This window comes from Filicampus tigris, chromosome 2, assembly GCF_054856515.1.
Source record: "Filicampus tigris isolate MCC_2025a chromosome 2, RoL_Ftig_1.0, whole genome shotgun sequence".
NCBI lineage: Eukaryota > Metazoa > Chordata > Actinopteri > Syngnathiformes > Syngnathidae > Filicampus > Filicampus tigris.
Window position 1 is genome coordinate 8,308,912 of NC_141218.1, and position 18,711 is coordinate 8,327,622.

An 18,711-nucleotide genomic window follows, 5' to 3' on the forward strand; every position below is an offset into this window, starting at 1 on the left:
AAATGGCCGCCCCCAGAGATGGCTAAAAACGAGTGGATTAACACTTATTACACAAACGCAATATTTATCAGAATGCCCTGTTTCAACTAGTGGGCTTGCATAGAACATATTCTTGAAAAAAAAAAAAGTTTGCATTGACTTCCGCTTTAAGTTCAAAGCCATAGTCATTTCAATTTTACAATTAGAAACTTGGAGTGTTTCTATGCATTTCATAAATTAACTACTGACAAAAATGAACGTTCCCACTGTACCTCTTTTACGGGATGCATCTGTATTCATTTTTTATATTTACAGTACAAGTATATAGGAAGCCCAGGAGCAATGTAAAATGCAAAAAAAAAAAAAAAAAAAAAGGCTGTGTGATTTTCCTTTTTTCTTTTTGCCCTTTTTGACATTTAGCTGTTCACTAGTTTTAAATGGTTGCTTGCTGCTCCAAATGACAAAGGCCAGTAGAGGACTCCAAAGGTGCTGTCAATCATCTAAGTCGTCCACCTTTCACACCGCCGCTCTCCTGCTATCACAAATAAAAGTGCCTTTGCGTTGTCCTCTGGCTTAGCTCCCTCTAGGGCTAAGAACGGAAAGTTTGAGTGTACAGCCAGACTGTGGCGCTCTTGTTTGGCTCAGCGGGGGAGGGGGAGGAGTGGCGGCGGTGGGACGTTTGTGGGAGTGAGGACTATGCAGCTTGTACATTTCCAGACTGGGAAATCCAGTGGCGAGCGCGCAGGACGAGGGGCTCCCTCCCAGGAAGGTGATGAGAACAAGGCCCGTCAAGAGTTGAAGGGCGCTGCGGAGATGCCGAGAGGAAGTCGGTCCAGGAAAGGGGCCGTGGACTGACTTTGATTGCGGTCCCAGCCATGGTAAGTCTACAGATTTCACGAAAGCCTTTTTGCTTTTTGTCTTGCTCGGACGAAGTGAACTTTTAGAAAGGCCAGAAGTGACTTTTTGGTCTGCGTGTTGCCCGACCATCTCCCGAGTGGGAGGAGACTTTGGCAGGAACGAGAAGTAGTGTGTTTGCAGGGTGGAGCGGTGCGGCCCGAGCCAGGAAGGGAAAGAGCGCAGCGGGGAGAGCTTTGCAAACTTGGGACCCGATGCTGCATTTTCCATATTGGACCTGAGAAAGAAAGCGAGCGAGTGAGAGAGAGAGAGGGAAAGGGGAAAAGGGAAAAGCTAAAGCCAGGCTTTTGGTAGGCGACCTCATACCAACATGGATGGACACAAGCAGCTTCAGGGAAAACACACACATGCTCTTCTTCTGTCTGTTGTGTGAAGCGCAAATGGAAGCAGACGGGGGGCCAATCAGAGAATCCCCCTGCCAACGACACTTCCTGCCTTTGTTGACAGGCCGCGCGGGTCCCAACTGATCGACAAAATGCATACGCGGACCAACTCAACCCGAGTCCATTCCACAACTCTGACGTGTGCTCGTTGCGGACAATCGAGAGGCTTGTCCTCGGCGGACATGAGACGGGCACCTCATTTCCCATCATGCGCTTGGGCACCGGGCAGCTGAGAGCTGTCCACGTTCTCAGGCAGGCGGGAATTAGTCTGCTTTTTCCGTTTGCATTCGGTATTATTTTGGCATTTCTCAGGACAAAAACCTCAAGTCTGTGGACACTCCTCACATCTGCTTCCCATCATGGACGCTCAGCTTTCCCACCGTTCACACACTGTTTTTTTTTTTTTTTTTCTCCTCCTCCTCCTGCTCCTGCTCCGTTTCTTGCACAACACATTGTGTCTGGAGTTGTCTTTCTATTTATCTCTTTTGGTCCGTCAGAGACACATGGCACAATTTCTTTGCATAGATGGTGAAACCCAAGAGTCCAGCTGGTGTTACTCTTCAACTTGAGAGGAAAAATAAACAAAAACATCCCTTTTATTTTTTTTCCTTTTACCACAGAACTCAGAATTTGGAAACCCAAATCATTCGTTACTACAGCAACCTTGGGACCCTTGACACCCACTCAACACTTTTCCACTCGGAGCGCCACCCCGCCTCAGTGGAACTCGACACTGAACATGTTGAAATACACACAGGGGAACATTGCAATGTGTCAGTGTTAGGGATCTCACGATTCACTCAAGCCCCGATTCCATTTTTCGATTTTCAGTTCCCGATTTTCGATTCGGTTTGATTTTTTTTTTTTTTAAATAGCTTTGGGCGCAAAAGCATCATTTGATCTTCACATTCAAAATGCTTTCACCTGGAATGAAAAATCGTTTCAAGACATTTTCGAGACGAATTCAAGCAACTCGATTTTCGATTAATGGAGTCGATTCGTCGGGGCGAATCGATTTTGAATCGATTTTTGATTAATTGTTATATCCCTAGTCAGTACGCTACTCACTTGTCCAAAATTGGGATTGTCGTTTCCCGGTGTGTCCTCCACCTCCACCTTGCACTAGAAGACCAGAAGCAACACTTTTCCCTCTTAGCGTGCTTTCTCGTGTTTTAAAACGAGCTTAAGATATTTCAAAATGGTCACGTGCGTACCGGGCTTAAATGGATTAGTGCCTGAAAAGATGCAGCTCGCACTTCAAAAGTCACTTCAACCTGAATCTCTTTTTCTGCACTCCAGCTTGTACTTTTTCACCTTTTTCAATTCATGATGACGATAGCGGGAGATTACGTCCAGGTAATTGTTGTCGGATGACATGGCGTGGTCGGCTGGAAGTAAGACCAGGAAAGTTGAGAGGATGAAAACACACACATGGCTTTACTATGTCGGGGGCGAGGGGGGAGGGGGTCATGTCAGAGAAACAAAGTTGAGAACGAGAGAGCAAAAGTTGCATGTTGCCATGTCAACAGGCCATGTCGGAAAATAAACACCCCTTGTGTGTGAAAGGGAGAGTGAGGGTTCCACATTGACTGCCAGCCCTCGCAAGGAAATGTTTGACACTCCCCAGAATGTTCAACAGGAAGCCGAGAGGAGTGAATGTGCCGCACTGAGCGTGCGTGCGTGCGTGTGTGTGTGTGTGTGTCTGTCTGCTGAACACCAAAGTTGATTCTAGATCTTTTGTCCCAATCAGGCTTCAGAGGCCATGGAGGACTGTGTGCAGGGGGCGCTCTCGTCCCTTTACCCACCTTTCGAAAGCACCGCACCGCCTCTCCTCTCGCAGGTATGCATGTCTCACACACACACACGCGCACACGCATGTGCAAACACACAGACAAGCGCTCGTGACGTCCAACAGACCGAGTGGTCGTCATGTCCTCCGCGCAGGTGTTCACCGTCCTGGAGTCCACCTACCAGCAGGACAGCCTTCGCTACCTCCTGGACTACTTTGTCCCCGCCAAGCACCTCCTTCACAAGCTCCAGCAGCACGCATGTGTGAGTTTGTCTTTTCATCAGATGGAGGGAATAAAAAAAAAAAAAAAAAAAGCTTAGTGTGACTTGATCCAAGTTGAGTTTGCAAGCGCACGTGTATGCACTGCAGACACGTGCGTTCAGGAGACTGTTTTTCCTTGTCGCTGAGCTGCACTGAGATGGTGAGTCATGACAATAATTGTTTCCAGATGTGAGAGAAGCACAACGAGAAACGGAGAGACCTCAACATTTAAGTGGGGAGCGAGAGAGTTTTTTGTTTTTTGTTTTTTTCGAGATATTAGCATTGGCTTCGTTCGCATGCATAAAAAAAATGGCAGCTGCCGAAAGTTACAGACTATAGTGGTTGTTTTGACGACAGAAGGGGGGCGGGAGGGGGGGGGGGGGGGGGTAGGGGGCTAATTGGTGAAGCCGTGGGAAGAGGGAAGGAACCCGAGGAGGACACAGTGCAGCAACGCAACCGCAATTGACTTTGGGAGTGTAAAAGTCATGACGGGCCAGACTCCAGAGCGGGGGCCGCTAGAGGGAGTCGCCGTGGAAGAAAAGCGTTGAGGGAGTGAAAATAAACACATGCGGAATGTGGATTTGAATTCAATGAGTTTTTTTTGGGGGGGGGCGGTATGAGCGAAGCAGTACAAGTTCCAGAGAGCTGATCCGACATGTGATTGATTCAAGGTTCTTCCTCTGTGTTCCCCAAACCCGATTGAAAGTCGCGATTCTGAAGTCAAGACTCGCAGTCAGAACTTGATCAAAGCCCAACAGTCGCATGCGTTTTGAGACTTTCCGTCCTTCTGTCTAGTCTCAGTACCTGGGCTGCCTCTTCCTCCATTCCGGCTGGCCGCTTTGTCTTGGCAGCAAAGTGGTGGTCCAGCTCTCCACCTTGGACTGGAGGCTCCTGCGCAGCAATGACTTCTACCTGCAGGTGGTACCTTTCTCTACCCGCTGTCCCCGCTTGGCCCTCAAGTGTCTGGCCCCCGGGGGACGCACCGTTCAGGAAATCCTCGTGCCCGAGTCCCAGCATCCCCTCGTGTTCACCGGCGAGTGGCTGCACAGCGTCAACAAAGAACGGGGGCACAGGAGGGAAGGTAACGCCTCCGTTCGGGTCCCGGCTCCGTTCAGCGGTCGGTAGTAACTTGCGTTCTCGTCTCTGCGTAGCGGGCGGCGGTCTCGACACTTGCTTGGTAAGCACCTGCGACGGCGTGCTGCGCCTTCCGTGGAAGGAGGTGGTCTACCCCGAATTCATCCACGACCCGTCCGGGGGAGCTGGCCCGCCTTCCGACCTTGACGGCTACATGTCCAAGGGTCTATCCGAGGGGTGCCGCAGGGACTCCTGGGGCTGGGCTGAGGAGGAAGAGGAAGATAACGCCTTGCCGCCGGACGGCTCGGCCTCGGAGCCGGCGCTTCCCCGGCGGCGGCGCAGTGAAGATGGGCTCGGGCGGACTGCGAGGCACCCTGAGCCGGACGGGGACTATGTGGAGCTGCTGGAGCCGAGAGGGGGGCCTGATGGAGGCGTTGACCCGAGGCACAGGTACACGGAGATGCACGGGATGTGCAAAACCAAGACGTTGCCTCTTTGCAAGAGGAGCAACGCCATCAAACTGCGGCGGGGAAAGCTGGCGGGATGCGGCCAAATGGACGGCTTTGGCAGCGTTGGAGGGATCTGCGCAGCGGCGTCAAATATGGCCGCCGCCAAGGAGCCTGCGCCTGCGCTTGCGCCTGGGCTTCTTTCAGGAGTCTCGCAAACGAGCGCAGGTGGACAATCTTTCCCGTACCCTGCCGGCGACGGCGCCGATAACGCCGTTGATATAACCAAGAGAGACACCGAGGGCCGAGGAAGCCAGCCGTTTAAAGAGAGGCGGCCTGGCGTTGGGGGGGAGGGGGAGGTGAACAAGGCGACGCCGCAGCCGACGAGACAAGACTCCGACAGCGCTCGGCTCGCCGCAGAGTCGCCCGACGCAGTCGGACATGTCGCGGAGGGCTGCTCCGACCCGGGGTCCCATTCGGACTCTGTATTCGAGGACCCCGACAAACCGCAGAGTGGGGACAGTGACGCTGCAACGCCAACACGGGATGCACCAGACAAAACGTTTGCCGCCGCGGCTAGCAATAGTCTGGCGGCTAGCGGTAGCGCGGCAGATAGCAATAACGCGACAGCCAACCAAATGAGGGACGATGGTGAAAGGAAGAATGACGAGCGCACGAGAGGGAAGGAAGTCAAAGCTTCCGGCTTCAGAGCTCCGAGGTAGCCCCCCCTCCCCCAACACGATCAGCTCATGCGTCAACTAAAAATGTTCACTTTCGATCGATTGCGTCCCAGCTTCATACGTCTTCATAAAGAGAGCTGCTTGTAATATTTTGTGATTGTCAGAGATCCCCAAAATGTTAGACCGCCATACCTGTCAACCCCGGGCTGTGCTGAATCTTACAAAAGTTTGCCCGTATATTTCTGGATATAATCTGACACAGTATTTATCGCTCAGCGGGGGGTACTGGGGCGGAGCTTTGCACGTGAAAGTCGGCCGAAGTTTGCAGTCGGAATCGCTAACGGACGCTCCGGATTAGAGCCGAAATGGGAAAGACGAGATCGGTCTAACAAAAAACGAGTTTTTAATTATTATTTTTTTTCCCCGTACAAAAATTGTCATACGGCGTACACAATTTGAAATGATCAAAAAAACGTATAAAATACGGGGGAAACGTACAAGTTGACAGGTATGGACCTCAGAAAATTCTGTTCCACGAATACCATCAAAAGTGAACATTAATCTTCATTCACATTGTGTCGCACAAGTGGGCATCATGTTGCGTGAAAACGTGTCCCTCACTTCAAGGAGGAAGCGGAGGGGAAGGGGACCCAAAGGGAGGGCCTGGTCCGGCGGCCGCGCTTTCCGCGGGGGCTCCAAACCGCAGGGGAAAGCTCCCCCTCGTCTCAGCTCCACTTCCTGCTCTGGCTCAAGGCGGCAGCCGAGCGCAGAGGAGCGCCGTTCGGAACCGTCATCCGATGCCGAGTGCCTGTCGGAGAACGGCGCGACCGGCAGCGCAGGTGGGATGAACCCGGATCCTTCTCTTCCACGACACGCGTGCCGACGAGTGAATTTTCCTTGGTGTCTCTGAACAGAGGCGGGATCTTTGCCCATCTGCAACGGCCTATCGGCTGCCTTTAGCGCCAACGACGAGGAGGCGGGGTCAAGTGACTCGTGTAAAGAAACTCCTTTGCTCCGGGAATTAGACACAGAGCTCCTGCGGTCAGGACGGCTTCGGATGATGGGTATTTTCAAATCCAGATGGGAAAAAAAAACCAACCTTGGTTGGTTGCTTGATTAATTGGTTGAGTGATGAATGCTGACCGCAGGCACGGTGGACAGATTGGGACGTGCTCTGGTCATGGCAGAGATGGGCGATTCCGGCAGCGGCGAGGAGATGGCGCGCATCCTGGCCTGCTACCACAGGATGACGGGGTAAGCTCTCGCCGCCATTTGAGCGAGGATCACAGCCCGCGCTTGACGTTCTCTGCCACGCTCAGGTCTGCGGCCAAAGAAAAAGGTTTGGCGGTGTTGATTGACAGCAGATGCTCGCCGCCGTCCTCGCTCTGCCTCTCCACGCTCGGGTTATTCCAGGTGAGACTGGCCAAGGTGTTTTTCTCAGGGCCGACACCAAATTTGACATGGTGCGTTCTAGCGGCTGGTTCCCGGTGGTCTCGGAGCGGTGCTTTTTTTGGTGGGGAAGCAGCAGCAGCAGCAGCCTTCTTGTCAGCTGGAGGGAACAGAGGTGAGCACTGCATGATTGATGCAGTTGAGATATTTCGGGAATGTGGGAAGTATTTCCCACGACGTTCTGAACGAGCTGAATACCGTATTTTCTGGGCTGTAAACCGTGACTTTTTTCCTAGGTTTTCAGCCGTGCGGTTTATAGTCCGGTGTGGCTATTCTGTGGATTTTTCCTCCACCGCTCGGGGCGCTCTAACCGAAATGACACTACAATTCAATACAATACATTTCCCATTAACTGGATGCGACTGCAGGTGGAGGAGTTCGACAGGCGAGGGCGCCATAGACTAGGTTTTTGCATTAGGTGCTGTAATGCTTTGATTTGATGTTTTCCTAGAGGTCCCTGAAGTGCACATGAATGCGATTGGCTGATGTTACGTCTGTTCTGTTGTTTCGATGTGAAATGCTGTTGTTGATTTAGTACAGTTGGCACGTCGAGTGTTACATTGGCTGACTTTATTAACATAAAACAAGACAGGTGCATATGTAGAATGTAGTAGAACAATAGATGGTGGACATTAGCTGACAAACTGGAGCGGCAGCCGGCAGTGAAATGACGATAAGTACTGTTTATCTTCTCTTGGTTCTGTTCCGTTTGAATCAGCAAAGTTGCTGCAGTGTTAAAAGGCACTGTTAGGAAAGACTCTGCTCAGGTACATACATGTACATTTACAGTTCATAATCGTTCTGTAAATGCAGTGAATCAAAAAGTTTTCAACATAGATAGGTGCGGCTTATTTAAGTTTTCCCCCCAAAAGTTTCTTAAAATAGAGTGGGCGCTGCGTATATAGCGGTGTGGCTTATAGCCCGGAAAATACGGTATTTTTAAATGGTTGAGTAAGTGTGTTCGTGCAGTAAGTCGGGGTTTTAGCAAGTCATGTTTTGGATGCACTGCATGTTGACATATGAGTAATTGCTGCCTGTTACTTGGGCACCCCCCCCCCCCCTTTCCGCCCTGTCAATCCCAGGTCCACATGGTGCGAGGAACGGCAGTCCTTGAGCAGTTTGTAGACAGGCAACAGCTGCCCACCGAGATGGGGGGCGACTTCAGCCACTGCCACGCAGACTGGCTCTCCTTCAGACTGGTAAGAGAAATACACTCTGCTTCTGTTACACACAATGATTCGGATCCAGTGGTTCCTTGACATGAAAATGCCCCAATTTGCATGTTTTTAGAGGTGCAAGCCGTTGCTTGGTCATTTTTCGTTTTTTTGCTGATGTGTGAAGTGAGCCAAAGATTTGAGTCACAAATGAGCTTCAGATATGGTGCTGCTGGAGTGAAATGAAAAAAACAATAAGAATGGAATAACGAAGGTGTTGTAATGCCCTTGCATTTGGGCAAGGAGAGCCACAGCAGCTGATGCACTTTCAGATGTTTAATGAAGAGGACAGTCAAACACACAAATCGACTCGAGTTGCCGATGTCATTCACTAGGCCACGCCCCTTGTAGACACAATACTGAGCTATTTTTCCTTGATTAAATGGAAATCAAACCCAAACATATTTTTTTCAAGATCATGTTCCCAGCAGCCCACCACTAGTTGAAACACGGCATTCAGATTAATATTGCGTTTGTGGAATATGAGTTAAGCAGCAACAATCCACCTGTTTTTGGCCATCTCAGGGGGCGGCCATTTTGTCGACTGAAAATGACATCACAACTGGTAACGGACGATCACAGATCAGCTTCAGAAAACACGTCGGCCATGGTTGGTCGTTACCTGAGTCCTGAGCAGTTGTGATGTCATTTTCAGTCGACAGAAGTGACAAAATGGCCGTCCCCAGAGATGGCTAAGAAGTGGTGGATTAAGTCCTATTCCACAAACGCAATATTTGTCAGAATGCCTTGTTTCAATTAGCGGGCTTGCATAGAACATATTCTTGAAAAAAAATATGTTTGGGTTGACTTATATAATATTTTAGTGTTTTTGAGGGGCCAGAATTAGAATTAGAATTTGAAAATGTCCCCACTGTGGGATCAATAAAGGCCTTCTTATCTTATTTTAGTGACATTTCAATTAATTTAAATAAATAATAAATTAATTGATTTTGTACATTCAGTCATGAAATTCGCATGCCAAGCTACCACTGTATGCATCAGACCTCGGTTAAGGAGAGAACTAGACTAACTCACCTGGGATCTTTTCTTCTTTAGAGCTTAGAGAGTCTGACTGAGAAATGCGAGAGCGCCCTCCTTCTGCTGGGAGAAGCGCTGCAGTCGATGGATGCCGAGCCCATGGTCGACAACATCAAGGTGGGCGTGAGAGCGTCCGAACCGTTGATCTGTGAACCTGACTGCGGCTTCCTCAGGAGGTTCCGGCGAGCACGGACAAGCACCGGCGCCTCATGGCCAGCGTCCTCGCCGACGGCCGCTTGACTGAGCTCCAGCGAGGGGGCGGGGCCTGGCTGGCAGGATTGACCAACAGCGCATGCGGGTTGGCGCGGACGTCGCCAGATTGCAGGTAATCTGTGCTGTTTTTGATGTCCAGCAACATTCGAGAGCGGCCAATCTTAATGCAATACAATACAATTTTATTTATATAGCGCATTTCATAACAGCTAGAGCTGTAACAAAGCACTTTACAAACAATACAATAAATAAAAAAACAAAAGACTGATACACGTATTAATTAATATATATATATATAAATAATGTGAAATATAGATAAAAATATAAATAAATAAAGCTAGTAAATTAACATAAAACACTATATACAATTGACACCGGAAGAGACGAAAATTTCAGATCTGATCAAAAGCTCCAAGTCACAATATACGTTCGCACATTCACCACTTTGTACTTGCGTTAGTTAGCTGTACAAACACGCTCACAATCACATATTTATTTTTTAATGGTTCCAAAACAAGTATTGTTTATTTATTGTATTCTCGATTTAACAGTTTAGTTTATGTTTGAATGATCAGCTATCACTGAGCTGATCGATGAAGTTAATTATAGCTTGCCTGTCTTTGTGGGTTTCGATGTTGTATTTGTTGTCACTTATTTTTGAGTTGTAAACATTGCACTTTGTCATTCTACAGTTGTTCTGAAGTGAACAATACAACAACAAATAACTGAAAACAACAACAAATGAAAAAAAACCCACAATAAATAAATAAATAAAACAGCCCAAAATAAAAACTCAACAGCAAATGAGAAATATGGGGGCGACCCTGAACAGAATATGCTCTCCCAAACATAGATTGATGGATGGAACAGCTAACCTTAGCTCTTCCCCCAATACAGAGATCTTCAAATAATCAAAATATCATACTTCCTCCAAGTCGACAACCTCTTACTTTGTTTATTAGCAAAATCCCCATTTTTAATTTGTCCACAAGGGGGCGCAAATTCTCCAAGATTCAAATGTCATGACACCGATAGAAAACCATTTGACTTTGCGTTTATTTTTTGAGTGGATGTGTGTGGCATTACATATTATTGCACCGGAAACCGACTCTGTTTGCAGGCTGGGAACAAATTTCTGTGTTTTAATCCCAAATAATGAAAAACAGCTGGAGCAGCCGAGCTCTGAACTGACATAAACGTGCCGGCTGTGCTCCTGCAGGACCGCGCTCGCCGCCGCCTCTAAACTTTATGACAGTGTGGACGACGCCCTCCATCGGCTGGTGCGAGTGTCCAACCGGAGGGGTCGCGACCTGGATGCGCTGGGCCGACTGGCTGCCCTGGTGGACCAGCTGGAAAAGGTAAACTGGCAAAAGGAGACCATTTTGAAGACTCGTTTTCTGCGACAACAACCAAAGAGCAATTTGGACTTTGCAGTGTGACGAGGAGATAGAGAGAGTGCAGTCGCAGGTGCACGCCTACAAGGACCCGCCTCTTTCGCTGAGCAGACTGTCGCTCCAGCAGCAGAAGTTCAAAAATTTGCGAGAAACGGCAAATGTGAGAAACTGGCTCCACACATTCTTCTACTTGTTGTCATTGTAATGATGGATGGAGGATTGGGTTTTCAGTTCAACGCCGCTGTCTGCAGAAGTCCGGCTATTCACCTTGTTGTAGTGTGAAGAAAATGAATGATTCTTGTTTTGTTTCAGGAGCTGCACAGCCGGACTCTGTCCGTGCTTACCGACCTGGAGACTTGGAACGATTTGGACTGGGCGGGCCTCAACGACATCCAGGTCCAACTCCCTTCACTCAGGGAGCGTCTACGGGACATGTCCCACTGCTTGTCCGACCGCTGGACCGCTTTGGACAATACGCAGCGGCTACTGTCCACTCTGACGGAGGTGAGCGCGTTGGAGCGAGGCCCTCCCCGCCCCCACCTGCAGACCTGAACCTCCCTCCTCTGCTTCCAGGCTTCCCAGTGGTGCGACGAAGTGTCCTCCGCCTCCCCCGTCTGCCCCCTGGCATCCCTCCCCCCCATTCCGCCGTCCCGCTTCCAGGATGCCCGCTCGTTGGCCGTGGACTTGGGCGGAGGAGCGCTTCTGGATCTCTGGAGCCGCACGGTGGAGCGTTACCAGCAGACCGTAGCGCAGGTCAAGCCGCGCTTCCTCCAGTCCGAGCGGGCCCAAAACCAGAGCCAGGGGAAGGCCAGGACGCCCGCCGCTGGCTACCCGTGGGACGTGGAGGGAGAGAGCGACTGGGAGCCGGGGGCAAGAGGAGGCGAGGGCGGGCTGCAGTCTTGGGGCTCGCTGGCCTCGCTGTTCAGACCGCAGACCTGCTCCACGCTGAAGATAGGAGACGACAGGGGTGGCAAAAAAGAGAGCGCAGGTGGTGGGGGGAGGTTTCTGCAGAACCTTTTAAAGAAGAGCGTGAGCATGGCCCATTTTCATTTTCCGCTTCTCTAGCAGTGCCTTGGCAATCTTAATCATGTCTTTCTCCTCTCAGCCCACAGAGGCGCCCCTCCCTCCCAAGCCCCCCAGGAAGAGGCATCCCAGCTTCGACCTGCAGGCCCTCCTGGCCCCCCGCAGAGGGGCCGGCAACCCCAAAGCCGCCGAGTGCCGTACCTCCCCCAAGTCCTGGCTGGGCCGCCGAGCCCTAGTGGAGCCTGTGGTCACCACCGGTGTGGCCGCTGCCGTCCAAGGAGGAGGAGGGGTGTTGATCAGGGGGGTGGAGGTCAGCAGCAAGGAGGTGGTGGACCACACGGGCTCCCCACGGCAACACGTGCTGCTGGGCAGGACCGAGAGGGAGATGGGGACGGAACGAGCCGGATCCACGGCTCAGAGGTAGCTGCCGGCACGCCCGCCCACCCCCTGGACCGCCCGCCCGTCCCCTTTTTTTTTGCCTTTCGGCCGCTGATCTTTTTCCTCTTCCGCTGTTCCTCCGCAGCAAACTTTACCTGCTGTGGTGCAGGATGCTGAGCAGCGAGCGACAGTATGTGGCCGTTCTCAAGGGTGTGGAGGAGACGTACCTCTCCCTGCTGGAGCTCCCCGACACGCCGGAATCCATCCGGGGCAAGGCGGAAACCCTCTTCCCCTGCTGGGCCGAGCTGAGCGCTTTCCACTCACAGGAACTTCTGCCTGCCATGGAGGACGCGCTGGTGCAAAGTTTGCTGCAGCAGGACTGCTTCAGTAAATTTGTGAGTGAAAAGTCCACGATGGCAGCTTTTCTTCTCACTCAACGTGTCGTGCTGTTTTCTTGGCACAGCGGGACCACTTTCTGCATTATTCCCACTACATCCGGACCAAACCGGAACCGGATTCGCCGCTGGTCACGCAAGCTGCCGACTTCTTTAAAGTGAGTCGCCGTGAACCAGTTTTAGGAAAGATGATTTCCTACGTGAGTGAGAGCAAAGTTCAGTTCACAAATTTTAAAGTCAAACAGTTCGGTTTGTTGTTCATAATTGAAAATTTTGAACGAAGCCCACCGATCGAAAATTGAACTGCTTCATAGTTCTTCCCTCATCCCCCCAATATGTTAGTGCGAGCTCTTACCCTCAATATTCTTAACATTGTTTGTGCTCGCTGCGCACACTCTGACAATGACCGCACCACTGCCACCTACTGATGTCGATGTGCAATTACACTCTATTCTGGTACGGCCCAAAAAATAAATAAAATGTTCCCTGGTTAGGAACTGCAGGCCATCATTTCAATTTCTTTGAAGATGATAGATGGGCAAGTTTGTTTGTAGATGATGTTAAAAAATAATTTCATTGGGTTATTTATAAATAATTTTTTTTTTAACAATTAACAAATTGTTAAAAAGAAATATCTTGAAAATGTACCTATTTTATTGAATCAATAAGCCATTTATAAAATGCGATAAGTACATTTCAAGCCGCCAATTGTAAGGAAAAAATCACCCATGTTTATGCAGTAAATCCATTTTCAACTGATTGCAAAAGTGCAGTCGCGGGAACTTTTCCAAAAGGGCACTGAAGTAGCTTGCGTTGTCTGCCTCCTTCCTTCTTGGTGAATTTTATATCCATGCAATGAGACCTAACAATGGTCTCTGCAATTTGGCTGGCATGCCCATTCATATGCTTGATCCATCAAAAGACGCTGACCTAGTCCTTCCGGTTTTCCACGTCCTCCCCCTTCCCCTCCTCCCCCTGCTCAGTCCAAACTCCCCGCCACCGCCGCCTCCCCCTTGTCGCCTCTGTGCTTCCCTCAGTGCCTGCAGGCGCCCCCGCAGAGGCTGGAGCAGTACTGCGAGGCCCTGGAGGAGCTGGGTGGCATCAACCCCACCTCCGACTCCACCCTCTCCGTCCTGAGACATGCCCAGCAGCACGGCGAGGACCTCCGGGCTAGCGACCTCATCGTCGGGTGTCCGGTGAGAGCGACTGTCTCACTTTCTCCACTTCCACTTTGGCACACACTGGCACAACGCAGTACTACACTGATGGCATGCAATGGGCAATTTAGACTTGGCCGTATATTCTAAAAAAAACAAAAAAAACAATGATGCCATCAAAATCGACGGGGAGAAAAATGTATGTGCGTGGCATTCATTTAGGACTAACTGTTGCTGTTGGGGGTGGGATTGCACAGTAGGGAAAAACAGAGCACGGCTTTTCCTTCCTGAAGTGTTGTCACGTGCGTCAGATTCCCGCGGCGGAGCGCGGCGAGCTCGTGCGTCAGGGCGAGCTGACTGTGTGCGGCGGCACCCGACGGAAGCGTGTGGGCGTCAGGAGGGTCTTCCTCTATCAGCACGCCATCATCTTCACCAAACAGAAGAGCGGAGGAGGAGGAGGCGGCGGCGGCGGCACTGGACCAGGACGCTTGGCCTATAGCTACAAACACGCCATGAAGGTGCAAAAAGTTCTCATGCTCGGTACACAAGCACAAGTTCAGATCCGGCAAGCCTAGTTCCTTTGTTTTTGTTGTATAATGAAGATATTTGGGTTTCAGATCAAAAGAAGTATGTCAGACAAACGTTCAGAATTCCAGCTTATATTTCATGGTATTTGCATCTAGATGTTTTAAACAACTCGGGACAGAGCACCTTTGGCTTGAAGTCTCCCACTTTTCAAGTGAGCAAAAATCTTGGAGCCTACATTATTAAATTAACTTCGAGTGAATAACTGTATATTTGGTGGCATAACCGTGACTTGCAATAACTTCAGCAAGCCTTCACCAGATTGTTGCATTCTTCATTTGAAATGCTTTTCCTGGTCTTTCCTGCAGCCTCTTTCAATTCTTGTTTCTGTTTCTGGGTCATTATCTTGTTGGATGACGACGCTTCTCCCCATTGGTTGCAACTTTCTGTAAATTGCCAGATACGACGGTTTTGTAGCCTTCGGAATTCATTCTGAATATTTTGATCCGAAACCCAAATGTCTTCAGTATGCAACTAAAACAAAGGATTTGACCTTGTTCCAATACTTTTGGAGGGGACTGAATATAGACTAAAAACAAAATTGGCACAATGGAAAACAAAAGACAAACAAATTAAAAACACAAAAAGAATTAACTAACACACAAAACAGTTTGCCTCTTTTATCACCTGACAATGCCGGTACTGAGAAGTAAAAAAAAAAAAAAAAAAAAAAAATCATGTGACATGTCCTATGTTGATGTAACAAAAAAGGCTGATTTGGCTAACAACTGAAAACGATTTTTTGATTTTTGTGGTCATTTACATTCCACTAACTCTTGCGATGTCCCGGCCGGCGCGGCTTCCCGCGCAGACAGCCGACATGGGCCTGACGCAGAGCGTGGGCGAGGACGGCCTCAAGTTCGAAGTGTGGATTCGACAGGCGCCTCGCCTCAGGGACTGCGTCACGCTGCAGGCTCGGGACGGAGAGCACCGCAAGGCCTGGACTCGGGATGTGGCTCGCCTGCTGTGGACGCACGCCATCAACAGCACAGGTGGGACGGATAGCTGGGAGCAAGCCATGAGGAAATCTGGAGTCTTAAACGGGAAGTCCCATCTTAGTCGATCCATTTCAAGCAAGTCATGCAATCTGGCTCGGTCGTCCAAATATATTTGCGTGTTGGCCACTTGGCACTCAGGCTGTGTATTCGCGTGTCGATCCGTTGTGGTTGTCTGCGCGGACGTTTGGTCTCTCATCCATGCGGGTCGTCCTCAATCGGCCCGTGCGCGTGGATGGGGCCAAGTGTTGCTGTGGAAACGGATTTTTTTTCTCTTTAGTCCCCTATGTTTAAGGCCCTGTCTACATATAGCAGGGCTTTTTGAAAACGCCGGGTATAAGCCTGCGGTTAGCCCTATCATCCACACGTCCCCGGAGTTTTTTCAGTGAAAACTCAAAACTCCGGCCGCAGTGGAGATTTGCCAATATCTCCGGATATCTCCGATCCGCGTTTTGCTGTGGACGGTTACACCCGGAGATTTACGTCGTCACCGTGCAACAACGATGCTTTGACGTCATTGCTCGACTTGTATTTTCATACGAGTCAACATGGACTCTCGCGGCGCTGCGTTGGTTGTAGCCATTCTCTATGCGCTTTTTGCTTAATTATTTGTCCGCAACCAACCACTGCTTCTCGGTGAAAAGGTTTAAAAGCAATTCTGACCTCTTGTCGTTTCTCCCCCGAACGAGTTTGGCGCCGTGTTTTTGGTTTCGTAGAAGTGACGTCAATGGACAGTATTTGGCTAACTACTGCCACCTAGAGGCTTGGCATGCGTTTGAAAACGCACTTCCGCGGTTTTGTTTGCGAAGCATTTTTGTAATGTGTACTTCCAACGCAGGCGGGGGGGAGGTATACGATTGTTAAAAAACCCCGGCTACGCCCCAATCACGAGCGGCATCCCTCTTTTGGGATGCCTGCCCGCCAACAACAGTGTTAGTAAGCTGTACTATCCCATTCACATTGTGATGGTTCCAAACGCACTCTTCACATTGTCCATTATTCTGTTTTTCTAAACTAGCATGATGCTAGCTTGACGGAGCTTACCTGCCTTTGTGGGTTGCTAAAGTTAGATGCACCTCTCAAATGTAACCAGTCAAGCCTCGTCGGGTCATGTAGTTTTAAGTCCATTGGAGTCTCTCCGAAATTTTAGCCAGGCAAGTCCCAAGTGGTAAAAATGGCGACTCGAGTCTTTTGGAGCTTCCCGCTTCTTTTGTCTGCTGAAAAAAAGTGAACGTTTTCCACACGCAGAGTTGTGCCTGAAGGAGTCGCTGTGCGTGGGCGTGTCCAGCAAGCTGCTGCTGGACGCCAGCGGAAGTCAACCGACGGATTTGGAGAGAGGTGAGAGCCGTGCGAGCCTTTTTGGCGTCTTTTGCGCTCCGGCCAATTTCTTAAAACTCTCGCGCCCCTTAGTGCACAGCAGCTGCTCTGATTCGTCGTCCGTCGGCAGCCACAAGGAGGCGGGGGGCTCGCCGGCGTCTGGGAGGGGCACCAGGAGGAGCTCGGTCAGCTGCTCTCAGGTGTGCAACACGCCGACACACAGCAAATCAGTGTTGGGGGGGGGGGGGGGGGTTAATATGTTTCAAAAGGATGTCACAGTAATATATTACAGTTAGGCAGTAATTGAGTAATATAACTCATTGTATTTTTGTAATATTAATTTGTATTATTAATACTCGGTCCTGGAACGCGATACAATCCCAGCTGTCACAGTGATGATGATATTTTCTTTAAACCAATATTTAACAGTCGTATCTAATCTTGTTTTTATTTACCTCAGTGATATAATCCTGTTTCCGCATCTTCAGAAATTCTCAACTATTTACTGTATTTACTACAACTATTTTAATGCACTGCAAGATTTTTACAATACTCCCAGAGAATTTATTTATTGGAACTTACTATTGATCCTCTCGTGGCAGTGTCATTGACTGCCTCTTGAGTGCAGTAGTGAGTTACATTTGTCAACAGTTGAATAGGAATGACATATTCCTCACTCAGTCTTTTAATATTCTATATCCACTCTTTTCAGATGCAATATAGACCCCATTGGACTTTAATTTTGTGCCCCTCCCCTCAACTAAATGAGGAATTACAATTAACTGAAAACATTTTGGAAGTCATTTGTCCAACACTGACGCCAACTTTTAATGAACCAATGCACATGATGTAAATATCTTAGCACACATTAATAAATAAAAAGACCTAGATGGTAACCTCCCCACGATTGTTGAGGGATCAGGTCTGAGCATTGCAGCAAATAGCGAAAACGGGACTACCGGGGGTTGACCGTCTCGTGTAAGTTTACTCCTGGATCGACTTCCTCACTGTGAAATGTTTTGCTCTTGTCCTCTGATATGGGCACAGGCGGATACGTTGGTTGATTGCACTTTCTACTATCCAGTGGGAGAACTTTGAATTGTTCTGCCTGGCACTGTGTATTGTACGTTGCTGGCATTGATAGATAAACAAAGACACATTACTTGCTGTGTGTGTGTGGGCATCTCCTCCCCAGGGTCAGTCGCCCTCCACTGCCGTGTAGCTGTCACGGCACCGCAAGCGAGTGAGGCTTCGTGGTCCGCGTTCCCCCAGCTGAAGCGCAAATGGTGACTGGCAGTTTTGGTTGGGACAGCGACATCTCCATGTGGACCAGCTAAACGGCCGCATCGCATCTGCAGCAGTCAAACGTCACTAAGAGCAAGACCTGAACACCGTCTCGGATGCGCCAGTCTCCGCAGCTGGCAGGTTCGCGGAGGGTTCCGGAGTGAGTGGCGCCAACAAAGCGGCCATTGTGCGCCAACAAAGCGACCGCTCGGCCCGAACGGCCGCCTGCGTCACATGACCCGGCCTTATGATGGTAAACAGGAAGCGGCGCGTATCGCCTCGGGTGGCGTGTGAGACTTTGCAGGTGCTGGGGCTTTGTTTTTGATATCACGCTCTGGTGCTCTGCCCACTAGTGGCATCATCATCGTCGTCGTCATCATCATCTTCAGCTTACAAAAGCATCAAAAGGTCATTTGCTGCGTGGATAATTTTCCGCTTTCGGGTCGGGATTCCTCACTCTTGTACCACATTACTTGACACTTTTCTTGGACATTAAAACTGGATGGAAATTAACATTTGTGTGTGTGTGTGTGTGTGTGCGAGTGGGTGTTTCTGGATGTCAAGTAAGAAAGCTCACATGATCATTTGAAGGGAAATATGTGAGACTTTTTTTTAAGGTTGACTAATGGATTAACTGTTGCATCTTTGGGGATCTGGGAGGGGGGGGTGGTCTCTCCACAGAACAGCCAGTTGTTCCATGCTGAGACCACCCCGCCCCGCCCCCTCTCTGCTGTTTAATAGA

General features: G+C 49.7%; 1 protein-coding gene across 2 annotated transcripts; it reads left to right on the forward strand.

Annotated features, from left to right (window-relative positions):
• Nucleotides 1-709: 709 nt before the first annotated feature.
• On the forward strand, nt 710-18,482 carry arhgef40 (Rho guanine nucleotide exchange factor (GEF) 40). 2 transcript variants are annotated; one of them, XM_086017100.1, is made up of 26 exons: nt 710-857; nt 3,028-3,117; nt 3,222-3,329; nt 4,123-4,408; nt 4,479-5,565; nt 6,155-6,366; nt 6,442-6,591; nt 6,676-6,781; nt 6,847-6,940; nt 7,002-7,091; nt 8,059-8,175; nt 9,247-9,345; nt 9,402-9,553; nt 10,661-10,799; nt 10,876-10,995; nt 11,148-11,339; nt 11,409-11,864; nt 11,941-12,278; nt 12,382-12,631; nt 12,700-12,789; nt 13,615-13,827; nt 14,100-14,306; nt 15,185-15,365; nt 16,617-16,706; nt 16,779-16,885; nt 17,881-18,482. In XM_086017100.1, the coding sequence occupies exons 1-26, from the start codon at nt 855-857 to the stop codon at nt 17,905-17,907; spliced, it is 5,004 nt and encodes a 1,667-aa protein (XP_085873226.1). In that variant the 5' UTR covers nt 710-854; the 3' UTR covers nt 17,908-18,482. The 2 variants fall into 2 exon arrangements, with proteins under 2 accessions (XP_085873226.1, XP_085873233.1); XM_086017107.1 differs by lacking the exons at nt 710-857; nt 3,028-3,117; nt 3,222-3,329 and adding an exon at nt 3,385-3,487.
• The last annotated feature ends 229 nt before the right edge of the window (nt 18,483-18,711 follow it).

Bases quoted from the DNA above. Each gene is read 5' to 3' on its own strand.
- arhgef40 (XM_086017100.1), top strand. The intron at 10,996-11,147 runs GTGAGAAACTGG...GTTTTGTTTCAG, and splicing joins ATTTGCGAGAAACGGCAAAT to GAGCTGCACAGCCGGACTCT. The intron at 12,279-12,381 runs GTAGCTGCCGGC...GTTCCTCCGCAG, and splicing joins GCCGGATCCACGGCTCAGAG to CAAACTTTACCTGCTGTGGT.